This window comes from Ostrinia nubilalis, chromosome 6, assembly GCF_963855985.1.
Source record: "Ostrinia nubilalis chromosome 6, ilOstNubi1.1, whole genome shotgun sequence".
Lineage (NCBI taxonomy): Eukaryota > Metazoa > Arthropoda > Insecta > Lepidoptera > Crambidae > Ostrinia > Ostrinia nubilalis.
This window is the reverse complement of record NC_087093.1, coordinates 844,848-857,639: the sequence shown is the minus strand read 5'-3', so window position 1 is coordinate 857,639 and position 12,792 is coordinate 844,848. Positions and strand designations below refer to the sequence as shown.

At 40.4% G+C, this 12,792-nt stretch overlaps 2 protein-coding genes across 6 annotated transcripts in view; one reads left to right on the top strand and one right to left on the bottom strand.

Annotated features, from left to right (window-relative positions):
• The window catches only part of LOC135072379 (ATP-binding cassette sub-family G member 4), a 56,649-nt gene that overhangs the window by 29,592 nt on the left and 14,265 nt on the right, over positions 1-12,792 (top strand). For all 4 annotated transcript variants that reach the window (XM_063966285.1, XM_063966284.1, XM_063966283.1 and 1 more), the window contains one exon: positions 2,285-2,609. In XM_063966285.1, coding sequence (XP_063822355.1) covers positions 2,285-2,609 — 325 coding nt within the window. The remainder of the gene's footprint in view (positions 1-2,284; positions 2,610-12,792) is intronic.
• On the bottom strand, positions 6,311-12,775 carry LOC135072382 (defective in tip formation protein A-like). Of its 2 annotated transcripts, none has more exons than XM_063966289.1 (2): positions 10,292-12,775; positions 6,311-6,586 (listed from the first exon to the last, which is right to left on the bottom strand). In XM_063966289.1, exons 1-2 carry the CDS (start codon positions 11,829-11,831, stop codon positions 6,579-6,581), a joined length of 1,548 nt encoding a protein of 515 aa, XP_063822359.1. In that variant the 5' UTR covers positions 11,832-12,775; the 3' UTR covers positions 6,311-6,578. The 2 variants fall into 2 exon arrangements, with proteins under 2 accessions (XP_063822359.1, XP_063822360.1); XM_063966290.1 differs by having other exon boundaries at positions 10,337-12,774.

The following is a 12,792-nucleotide window of genomic DNA, read 5'->3' as shown; positions in this document are numbered from 1 at the left end:
CTGAAAGTTAGAGACTACACTCGAAGTTGTTGACAATTAAGTGTACCTGGGACAATCCAGTTAGGTAGGTCCAACTTCGAGAAAGAGGTCAACCGTCGAATTCATCTCGGCTGTGCTGCGTTCGGGAAGCTTCGCAATATTCTCACGTCCAAAATGCCGCAGTGTCTCAAAACAAAAGTCTTTGACCAGTGTGTATTGCCAGTGACAACTTAAGGATCTGAGACGTGGTCGCTTTCTATGGGCCTCATAAGAAGGCCCGAGGGCGATGGAGCGTGCTATTCTCGGAGTCTCCCTGCGCGATCGAATCAGAAATGAGAAGATCCGCAGTAGAACCAAAGTGACATAGCACGCAGAATCGCTAAAATCATGTGGCAGTGGGCGGGGTACATAGCTCACAGAGTTGATGGGCCGCTGGGGCAAAAAAGTTCTCGAGTGGCGACCACGAGTTGGAAGACGTAGTGGCAGGCCCTCCACTAGGTGGATCGACGATCTGGTGAAGGTCGCGGGAGGTGCCTATGCGGGCGGCGCAGGACCGGTCGTCTTGGAAATCTTTGGAGTAGGCCTTTGTCCAGCAATAAGTAAACGTCATTCGGCTGAAACGAACGACTAAGAAGCAAACTATACCCTTGGGCTATACTTCGGTTAGTTTTATTCATACAAAAAGGCTACCTTATAGCACCCAATATCTGAATGTGTAATTCAAATTATCCGAATTATCCAACACTGTCTTATTGCTCACCTACCTACACCAAGAAATCTTTCACCCAAAAAGTAGTTGGTAGTGTACATCGTATTGTAGTTAGTACCTAGATAATTATTTTTTTAGATTTGGTTAGGTACCTGACAGGTTAGAGCACTTGCCCCACCCTGCCCCACCGTGGCTACACCCATGTTCACTACCTTATATTCACATAACATTAAGTAAGTAATGACTTATGTCAACAGATTCATTTGCAATATGCGTCATAAACAGACTTAATTAATAAAAAATCTCATCAGTTTCAAAAGTATTTTGTAATAAAGTGACCTAATTTAGAAGTACTTTATATTTTATGTCAAAATATATACTAAATAAAGTATAATTACAAAAAATACTCTGCCAATGTTAACTCAAAAGGTTAATCAATAAATCTACTTAAAATCAATCAAATGCGACGGAACACGAAAGAGATATAGTAAAATGTATTCAAGACTACACTTTTTTGAAGACTTTCTTGTTCATTTACCACAAATTGCATTTTTTGGATTCGGTCACTTTCATTCTAAGGGTGCGGTATGTACCTCAGTTTGTATAGAAAATACGCGCGGCACAACACACTGACAACGCGTCTGCGCGCGGGATTTTTTATATGAATACACGCGCTCCGCGGCGGAGCGCGGCGCAGTGTGATAACCGCCTTAATGATGTCCCCTTGATGGGGCAGAGGGCGTCCAAAACAGTCCTCCATCGCGTTCGGTCATGAGCTTTGCGCTTGATCTCGCTTTAAAATTGTTCTTCTCGTTTCGTGTTCATATTATTGATAGTCATGATGATAGTATCTCTCACGAAAAATTACATAAACGTTTTATTTAGGTACTGCTATGTCTAAGTCATATGAGGATAAAGGTGCTTTACAATCCAAATCTTTCACAAAAAACACCCGAAAACAAAATGATAAAAGATTTTTTACTTCAAGCACGTTACTTATTTTACACTTATTTTATTGTAATGAATGTGACAAATGATAAAAGATTTTTACTTTAAGCACGTTACTTATTACACTTATTTTGTTATTTTATTGAAATGATGTTATGAATTGTGAGTAACATTTGTAAGCGCTTTGGTTTTTCTGTAAGCTTACTATGTTGTTCATCGATAAATAAATAAAAATTAACACATCACATATTTGACTATGGTATGTAAAAGAAGTCTTCATGATCTACTACAATGACTTAATTCCAATAACGTACAATACTTACATGATCACTACCCTATCCTACCACATTTCCAGACTCTTACTGTGCTCTTAGTTATAGTACCTAAAGCCCGGTCTGTGAGCACGTAGAATTTTGTCCAATGACCCCTAGCTACCCATACTCGCGCGTCCTGCGCGTGCATCCTGTCGCGCTCGCACACTCACTGCGGGCGCCCGTCGCACAGTAGCGACAGCAATATAATTACGCGCGAGCGATAAGGATGGGTAGCTAGGGGTCATTGGACAAAATTATACGTGCTCACATACCAGACTATAGCTACGTGAATGAAATTGCCCACTAAGTTAAAACCACCAAACCTCTTTTTCAGATCCAAGAGATCCTCGAGACCCTCGGTCTATCAGAACACCACAAGACCATGACGTCCAACCTATCCGGAGGCCAGAAGAAGCGTCTGTCCATCGCGTTAGAGCTCGTCAACAACCCGCCCATAATGTTCTTCGACGAGCCCACGTCTGGGCTTGACAGTTCCTCGTGCTTCTCGTGTATTTCCCTGCTGAAGACGCTGGCTCGAGGAGGCCGCACCATCATATGTACTATTCACCAGCCGTCGGCGAGGCTGTTTGAAATGTTCGATCATTTGTATACCCTCGCAGATGGGCAGTGCGTGTACCAGGGCAGCACGGGGAGATTGGGTATGTATTTCCTCAATCATATCTGTAGAGGAGACCGAGGAGAATTGTGACAGATGCGAGTTGTAACATTGTCGGCTTTTTTTGGAACTTAACAGTGCACGTTTTAGTGCCAGTCTGTAGCTAACAAATACGCGCTGTTTCGAGCTCGTTGATAGTTAATAGGTTTACAAAATTCGACAATGTCATAACTCTCCTCGGTCTCCCCTAGCTATTACATAGTTTATACGACCAACTAGCCAAATGCTCTATCTATGGCATTTAGATCGCCTTGCATATTTGTTGCTGTGAGAAAAGGACACAAATAAAATAGAACGTCCTCCTTTTTAGAATCGGTTAATAAAGTGTACTGCAATCGGATCTTGCAAAATAATATGTCCACTGAGTCAATGGCACTAACAATTCCGGTAGATTGACAAATGTATTAGTCAAATGGTGAGATTATTTTCTATTTTTCGCATATTTTGCTTTGATTTCTTCTCATGCGCCCAATAAAACAGATTTTTTTTAACTACTTTCCTACTTCTCCACAATGTGGGCTTGGACAAAAGCTAAGATTAATTTGGTTAACGAAATAATTCCAAGAACAAGTAGATATTACCTAAATTGCGCGCTATGAAACAATCCGACGCAACGCTGTCGCAAGCGAACCACGCGCGACCGTGACCCGCTTAAGGCATGCTGATTCTCCGCGCACATAAAAAAGAGGGTGCCAATTTGATTTGGCTGTATTTACGTATGTGTAGACAAATTATTAAGCCTAGACGCAGACCACCGACTTTTAGTTGGCCGATAGTTGGGCCCGATTCTAATTTGTATGAAGAATCGGCCGATACCAAATCGATTTAAGAGCCATTTTACATTTTCGTGCGAATTTCTAAGATTTTGGAAGCATGAATTACTATCTTAAGCAACACCCAGAGATTATTTAATAACTGCAAAAGATAGGTCAATCCTTGTTGTTGATCATTAATGAAACGGATTTACTAAAACTCTTTTGCTTAATTCACAGTGCCCCATCTCCCACAACCATTTTACGAAAAAATTGCCGCAGACTCATTTTCAAAGTCCTGTATCTATTATTTATGCTCATATAATAAGCTTAAAAATATATAGTAATCATCGGACATATATTCTTGTAGTCCATTAATGAAATAGATTCTTGAATTTCATTACCATTATTGAGTAAAATCTAAAAATAATTTGGCAAATTTGAAGATTAACGTCACATTTTGATCGTGGTTTTTGGTTTAAAAACACAGCATAAACTGCAATAAAAGTATCCCAAAATAAAGAATATTCATTGTAGAATTAATTTCTACAGTTATTGTTTAAATATTAGTAACCACTTTGTCAAAATATTGGTGTGAATATCAGTATAAATTACAATGCGCAAGCCGACATCGATTAGTATGGCGCGAGCGCCCGTCAAGGCAGGACCTGTGTCATTTTTCCCGCCGTGACGTTTACGTGCGTTCGTGTCGTAAAGCGGTGATTTGTACGGCGACCAAATACATTTGATACTATGCCGAGAGGCTGTTTCGAGTCGGCCGGCCGAGCAGAAATTGAAATGATGAATTTTAATTTCTTTGACGGATCTGGGTGTAACTATGTATAATATGTAGGTACCATGTATTTAATTTAATAAATAAATTATAAAAAAAGTATATCCATTATGATAGCACCCTTAACACAAGCATATTGGTTGCCTACTTTTGGACTAGATGGCGCTGTGAAATTGTCCAAAGATTTGTTTATTTATTTATCCGCTTTGAGTTTTGTTTCGTGAAGAAGAAAAAGAAGCGTTTTGTTTTGTTGTTAAATCTATACTAATAAAAGAGGAAAGATTTAATTGCTTGTTTGTTTGTTTGGAGGCAATAGGCTCCGAAAAAAATTTCTTTCACGATTTAGAATCCTAATTTTTTTCTATGTAGGCTGTAAAATATTTTCAAAAACTTTAGTCCAAAATCTTTGATAAATTTCGACGTTTAATAAATAAATTAGATAACATGTTAATACTTTTTTTTTCAGTACGATTTTAGTACTTGTTTTTCAGAAATTCTACGATTTAACTAAACTTCTAAAGTGTTTATATTTTATGCATAATTTATTAACTTCTAAAATATACATATATCCTATTGATAGATGACGTGCTTCGTATTTTATTAAAATTATTACCTGACTAGGTTAAAAAGGTGTGGAATGTTATTTTGGAGATAACTTGGTTCCATAGAAATATAGAGAGATGCTAAGTAATGCGCTGAGTTCGAAACTCAGTGTCGTATTAGAAATTCACACACACAAAGAAATCAAATTATGTGCTCATTATCCATTGCGGTATCAGTATTCAACGTTCGAATAATCTTTAGTACTATGCAAGCAATATAAACTGTTTACATAATGACGTCGCTACTGTCATCATTGCTTTCACAAGCAATATGTTCCAATTTGTCCCTTGTCACATTTCCCTTTAGTTTCTGTGATCTGTGCTTGTTTCTAAGTTGATATCAATGAAATATTCCTTAGTACTTTTGATTTAAAATATTTTTTTTTATTTTGACACGTGTTTGAAAAATCAAGGTCAGATTACAATAAAATAACAAGTGAAAACGTAACATTGAATTGCAACTCGCAATTTCGCAATATTGATGAGGAGATTCCATTGGAAAGTCTGTATTCATTCCTAGGATTCCCCTAACACCATCAAATTCAAGAGAATTCAAGAGAGTGCAGTTTCCCATCTCATGCTTAGGGACCACGGTTTAAAATAGTGTAGTTGCATAGAGCCTGCAACGGGCAACCGCGTGCGCAGCTGCTCATACTAATTTTCGATACAAAAGCAAGTGTTGGCGCCCTCACGAGTTTTAGCGGAGTTCCATATGGTAGCGGGAGTAGACTTAATGGAAATCTATGCTTCTCCGACGACCAGTTGTATGTGGAATACTCCAGAGTATGCGCACACAATAGCCTGGTGATTTTAGCACCTGAAGGAAAAACAAAAAAACATTGTTTACAAAGAAATCTGCGGCAGGTGTAGTGTTTTAATTTTGTTTTAGAAAGATCTCATAATTTTGTAAGTATTCAAATATTTAAACATAATGATGTGTAGATTTTATATCAAAAAATATAATCATTTAACAAAATTAATTTTCTTAGAATATTTTAATTCTATAATGTAGAACCATTTTCCACTTCATCGCAGAAGAAGTCGCGGGCAAAAAGCTAGTATGAAATATGTAGTATTGCCCGCGGCTTCACCGGCTTGAAATTTAGTTTGTCACAGATCGTCATAAATTATAGCCTATACATTGTTATTCTGGTCGACGCCAGGGATGGATGAGCGTCGCTGTCGCTGGCGACAGGGTCTTCTGGTTCAGGGTTCATGGCGTAGGTCTCAGGCAAAATGAAATCCACTCGTAGAAATTAATAAACTCAGTGTATTAACGAAAATAATTACACACAGCACTAGAGTCGTATCGGAACTGAGTGAACCAAAGGTCTTGCGATAGGAACGTCCGACCCGAGTGATAGTTGAACACAGACTGCCTAGTACTGCTGTACTGTACTGTAAAGTTTCATCAAAATCTGTTCAGTGGTTTTTGCGTGAAAGTGTAACAAACATCCAGACATCCACACAAACTTTCGTATTTATAATATTAGTAAGTGAAAAGGGTCCTACTGGGAACTTAAATGAAAGAGTGGACTGTATTTCGATAGGGCTGGTTTAATAGCCGTTTACAATTAGGTTTAAGTACTAAACTAAACGACGTGGTGATATAAAATGGCGATCGCGAGTTGGAGGTCCGAACGAGTAGTACGTGCTATGTATTGCTGGGGGCCCAATCGAGTGTGTGGCGCGCTCGGCGAACGGCGCGCTGCTCGTGGTGGTGGGATTCCTCCCGCACGTCTCCTCCCGTGCGTCAAGACCGGTCCGCGACATGCTCCCCGGGTTGAAGGCTGCTGAAGAAGGCTTCAAAGTTCTGGAAGAGGGCAGATGTTATTAAAGGCCCTTCGGATGGTTCCTCTTTTTGTCCTCAACTCGGCGACTCTGACGATTCCATCACTCCCAGGGTAGGTTGCGATTACCCTTCCTAACGACCATAGCAGGGGAGGAAGAGTACGGTCCTTAATGAGAACCAGGGAGCCGAGTTTTATCTCGCTCCTAGAGTCTTGCCACTTGAGCTTTTGTTGCAGCTGACTAACGTACTCCAGCGAGAAGCGTTGCCAAAAATGCTGTTTGATGTGCTCGATTCTTTTGTAGCGGTCAAGGCGAGTTATGTGATCGTCTATGATTTGCGGATGCGGTATGGATATGAGTGATCGTCCAATTAAGAAATGAGCAGGAGTAAGGGGGGAAAGGTCAAAAGGATCAGATGAAAGCTGGGTCAAGGGACGTGAATTGAGAATAGCCTCAACTTGCGTGAGGCACGTAGACATTTCCTCGTAAGTAAGGTGAGTGACGTCTAACAGCCGCTTAAGGTGGTGCTTCGTGGAACGAACAGCTGACTCTGCCAAGCCGTTAAAGTGGGGACTGTACGCTGGAACAAACTTGAAATCAATACCCTCCTGAGCTATTACGCCCTCAACATCGGACTGAATTAAGAATTTTGAAAGATCATTGTAAGTACCAACGAAATTAGTTCCATTGTCAGACGTAATGCTTTGAGGCTTGCCACGACGTGACACAAAACGATTTAAAGCGGCTAAGTAAGCTTCACTCGACAGAGCCGTAACGAGCTCGATGTGTATGGCTTTAACTGAATTGCAAACAAATATGGCTAAAAATGACTTAATGAGTTTGCAACCTCTCCCTTTCCGATCGGCTATCAGAACTGGCCCAGCGTAGTCAACACTACAATGTAAGAATGGGTACTCTAGTTCGGTGCGAGACGATGGCAATTGACCCATAATAGGCTGAATAGTTTTGGCTCTATACCTACAGCACCGAACGCATTTATTAACACATTTTTTTGACAAGTTGCGGCCACCCAACGGCCAATAATTCTGTCTAATATTTGCAAGTAAGAGTTGGGGGCCTGCGTGTATACATTTTTTATGAAAATAATCAAAAAGAATTGTAGTAAAATGATGCTTACTACAAAGCAAAATAGGATGCTTAACATCATAAGTATAGGGGGAATTATTCAGGCGACCGCCGACACGAATAATATCGTTAGAGTCTAAGAATGGGGATAGAGAAAGCAAGCGATGTTTGTGAGGTAATGATTGCTGTGATTTAAGAATGGCATACTCATTTGGAAATACTTCAATTTGTACTTTACGAATTATTAAATTTAATGCATTTTGAAGTTCTTGTGTTGAAAGATGACCGAATAATTTGTTATCTTTATGTTTACAATTGTGTATAAATCGTAATAAGTATGCCATTGAGCGTTGTAATGACATGAAATTTGATTTTTTATGAATAAAGCAGCTAACTACGTCCTCAGCATTACTATCTACCAAAGCGACTAAATAAGCATTAGGTTGATCATTGCGCGCTACTGCTGAAGAAACCAACTCTGGTAGATCTTGCTTCTCATTGGGCTTTTTAGGCCAATGGGTTGGATCCCGTAATAAGAAGGTGGGGCCTGACCACCACAAAGTAGAACCGCTGATAAGATCGGCCTTCAGCCCCCGGGAAACAAGATCCGCCGGATTGTCGGCCGACGGTACGTATCTCCACGTGTGACCCTCCGTGCTCTCCTGTATCTCGTGAACACGGTTCCGAACGAAACTTTTAAGTTCACCAGCCGCAGTTTTTAACCATCCGAGCACTATGGTGGAATCACACCAAAAGGTACATTTGTGAATAGGTATGGTTAAGGAAGCTAGAACCTTTGTACACAGTCTAGTGGCCAGTAAAGCAGCGGACAGCTCCAAACGAGGAATGCTAAGGGGCTTGATGGGTGCTACTCTGCTTTTTGAAGTGAGCAAATAAACTTTGATTGACCCTGAATTATCGATTGAACGTATGTATATACATACTCCGTACGCACGTTCTGAAGCGTCTGAAAAGACGTGAACTTCGTGGGTCACGGAGTTGTTTGTGAGTATCCAACGAGGTATTTTTAATTGATTAAGAAAGGGCAGTGTATTTGCAAAGGCTAACCATGATTTTTTTATTTCATGACAAACTTCCTCGTCCCATGTGCATTGTTTTATCCATAAACTTTGCATGATAATTTTAGCTTCAACGACACATGGACCTACAAGGCCTAAAGGGTCAAATATCTGACTAATAACTGAAAGTATGTGCCGTTTAGTTACTTTACTATTTAAATTAATATCAATAGAGAAAGACAAAAAATCTGTACTACAAATCCAATTTAATCCAAGTGTTTTAGAATTTGAATTTAAATCAATATCTGATAAATTTAATACTTCAGTTAATTCAGGGGAGGAAGGTGAAATTTGGTCAAGTATTTTTTGACTATTTGATTTGAATTTTCTAAGATGAAATTTGGCACTTTCTAACGTGGCTATGACGCCTTTGCAAATTCTTACCGTGTCCTCTATAGAAGATGAGCCTCCTAAATAGTCGTCGACGTAGAAGTCTCGCTTAATAGCCTGTTTCACGTCCTCGTCCTGAGCACTCGATGCTAAACTAACCAAACACTTGGTGGCTAAATAAGGGGCACATGCAGTGCCAAAGCTAACTGTGTTAAGAGTGTAGGTTTTTAAGGGCTCCTTAACATCGGTGCGAAAAATTATTTGTTGAAGGGGACGTTGGGAAGGATCGAGTTCAATAGCCCTGTACATTTTCTCGATGTCGCCGGTTACGACATATTTGTGCTGCCGAAAGCGAATAAGAATTGAAAAAAGATCTTCTTGTACAGTGGGACCAACCATTAAGATGCTATTAAGCGACAAACCGGAAGTAGTGGCGGCTGAAGCGTCGAAGACCGTTCGGAGCTTCGTGGTAGTGCTCGCCTCGCGAAGTACACCGTGATGCGGTAAAAAATATTGTCGACTCTGTTGAAGACAGCTAGCTGAAGGCTCCCTATTTTCAGTCATGTGATTCAAGCGCTCATATTCGAGCATAAAATCTAAGTACATGCCTTTAAATACGGGATCTCTACTGAACCTACGTTCTAAGGATAGAAAACGGCACTTTGCCTGTTGAAACGAATCGCCCAAGACTGAAGGGTCTTCCTTCAGCGGCATAGTCACAACGAAGCGACCGTCATCCTTGCGTTTGGTGTTTAAGAGGAAGCTTTTCTCACAGGCACGCTCTTCAGGGGATAAGGAGTGCTTGGCTGCTACAGTGTCTAATTCCCAGAAACGAGTTAAGTCTGGATTGGTTTGCTCGTTTAAAAAATTGCAAACGGGCGAAGGAGAAGAGTGTTTAAGACGGGCCACACGCCCAGACACTAACCAACCCAGTTTCGTTTCATATAACTTGGGTTGATCTTTACCCAAGTCAATATGATTATTGCCCAGAACGGACCAAAAGACTTCTGCCCCTACTAATATGTCTATGACAGATGGTATATTAAAGGTGGGGTCAGCAAGTTGAATTCCTTTGGGAATAGGAATGCTTTCTAAGTCTATGAAGGAAGACGGTAAACATTTGGTGATGTCAGGTAATATAAGACAATCTACAGTAAATTTAAAGTCGTCATGATTTGACATTATAGTAAGGCTGCAAGACTGTGTACACTGAGAAATATTTTTATTAATACCTGTCACCATGGAGTACGCATCGCGGCGCGACAGACCCAGCTTACCGCACAACGACTGCGTCACAATGTTCGCGGTACTTCCGTTGTCGAGCAGGAGGCGCGCGGAGTGCGCGGCGCCGCTGCCGTCCAACACCCGCACGATCGCTGTGGATAGTAATACATGCGCAGGAGTAGTAAACTGTGTAAGACCATTCGAATCATTAGCAAAATGATTTACATTGACTGGAATGGCGGTTATAGGAGTAGGTTCTGGCTCATGTAGATGCAAAAGTGTGTTGTGTCTCTTTTTACAGTACCGACAAGGGACTAGAGTGCATTTAATTTCATAATGACCAGGACGCAGACAATTAAGACACACTTTTGTCTCTTTGGCCTTTTTAATTCTCTCCTCAACTGAAAGGGACCTGAATGTTTCACAGTTAAATAAATAATGACTTTCATTGCAAAGAGAACATTTAAAAGACTTCTGATTATAATTATTTTGATTTGATTTTATGTTTTGATTATTATTTGATTTATTATTATTAGGATAAGTGCTATTTTTATTATTGTTTGTATTTTGTGTTAGAAAATAAGTATTTTGTTTGTATGAATTATTATTATGCATGTTACCTTTTTCTTGTATGGTCTCCAATAAGTCTGCTCTATTACTGAGAAATTGAATAAATATCTTTAAAGACGGAGAATCAGATAATGTGTTTCTATGCTCTTCCCAAACTCTGTAGGTAACACTATCTAACTTTTCAGAGATCATATGAATGACCAAAGTGTCCCAGTGCTGAGTGGGTTGATCCAAAGAAGCTAAGGCACGCAAGTTTTTATTAGTTACGTCTATAAGATGGCGAATAGATGTGAAAGATTCTTTTTGCATGCGTTCAATATTAAATAATGCTTGAACGTGGTTGTTCACTAACAATCGTTTATTATCATATCTATTGCATAGCAACTTCCAAGCAGCTTCATAATTATCTGCTTTAAAATCTAAATTATCAATAATGAGCAAAGCGCTGCCTTTAAGAGAAGCGTGAAGATAATGTAATTTATTTATGTTATCCATATCTTGTCTAGAGTGTATTAAAGAAATAAAGGTGTCTCTAAACTTAAGCCAGTGCTGATAATTACCATGGAAAATGGGCAAGTCAATTTTAGGCAGTTGAACGCAATTATGTAAGTGAGAATTACTCGCCTGAACATCATCGTTGCCCGAAACGGAACCGTTATCGCGCTGCTGGCAGCGACGCGCGCTGAGCAAGCCCCGCGCGGCCGCAGCCAGCTTGTGGTACTGGTCTTCAAACTGCTCGCGTTCCTTCATTTCAGCGTCGGAATCCTCCGTAAGCATCTCGATGTCAGACTGCAAATCATCAAAAATAGGGTATATGGCATCAAATTTGTTTAAGCGCCCTTCCAGGTCTAAATATTGTTCCTGACTAGGTTCAGTGCAAGTCTTAAGAAGGGAAATGAAGTTATTAAAAATAGTTAATTTTGATTTCAAACAGCTACGTTTCTTTGTTAATCTTTCGTGTTCCTTTGATTGAGCCATCTTAATTAATAAAAAACAAAAACTATTGCCCAACTTATCAAATGACGAACAACGAAACTACGGCAAAAAATATAGATAAGAATTATGAATTGAAAGGTTACTTTATGCAAATTAACGGGACAAAAGAATGCGGCAAGCAGTGCGATAAGGATTCGGGCGAACAAAAGAACAGCTGTGCGAGCCGGCCGGTGGCTATAAATAGATTTGTGCACGTAATTTATTTACAAGATGCACTTTGGCGTTCGCACGGTTTTGACGTAAGCTTTAAGCACTGATAAAACAAGTATGAAATAAGAAGAAGATGTTAAATTGCAATGAAATGAAAATATGCACTCACTAAATCGGGCTATTAGCAATTCTGTAGCGAAAAGAAAGGGAAAAAGAAGGAAATAAATTGGAACGAACTCACAAAATACCCAAACCGGCTTCTGATCCAAGTTCGTTTCCTCGCTACGCCTCGAACAATCGACGGGTCCAAAGTCCAACTCGTTGGTCGATCGGCTAAAAAGCTTCTTTCTTGAGCTTCAGTGGCTGCGATGCGTAGATTCTTCACCAGGGATAAGACCTGTCAGGTTCCCGAAGAAATCTTGCTGCTGAAGACCGCCCTGAAGAGCTCTTGAAATCTTGCGTACGTCGACAGTCCGATACTATTTCCTAATCGCGCGACTTTTTGCGAAGAAGGACCAATGAAAAGGGTCCTACTGGGAACTTAAATGAAAGAGTGGACTGTATTTCGATAGGGCTGGTTTAATAGCCGTTTACAATTAGGTTTAAGTACTAAACTAAACGACGTGGTGATATAAAATGGCGATCGCGAGTTGGAGGTCCGAACGAGTAGTACGTGCTATGTATTGCTGGGGGCCCAATCGAGTGTGTGGCGCGCTCGGCGAACGGCGCGCTGCTCGTGGTGGTGGGATTCCTCCCGCACGTCTCCTCCCGTGCGTCAAGACCGGTCCGCGAC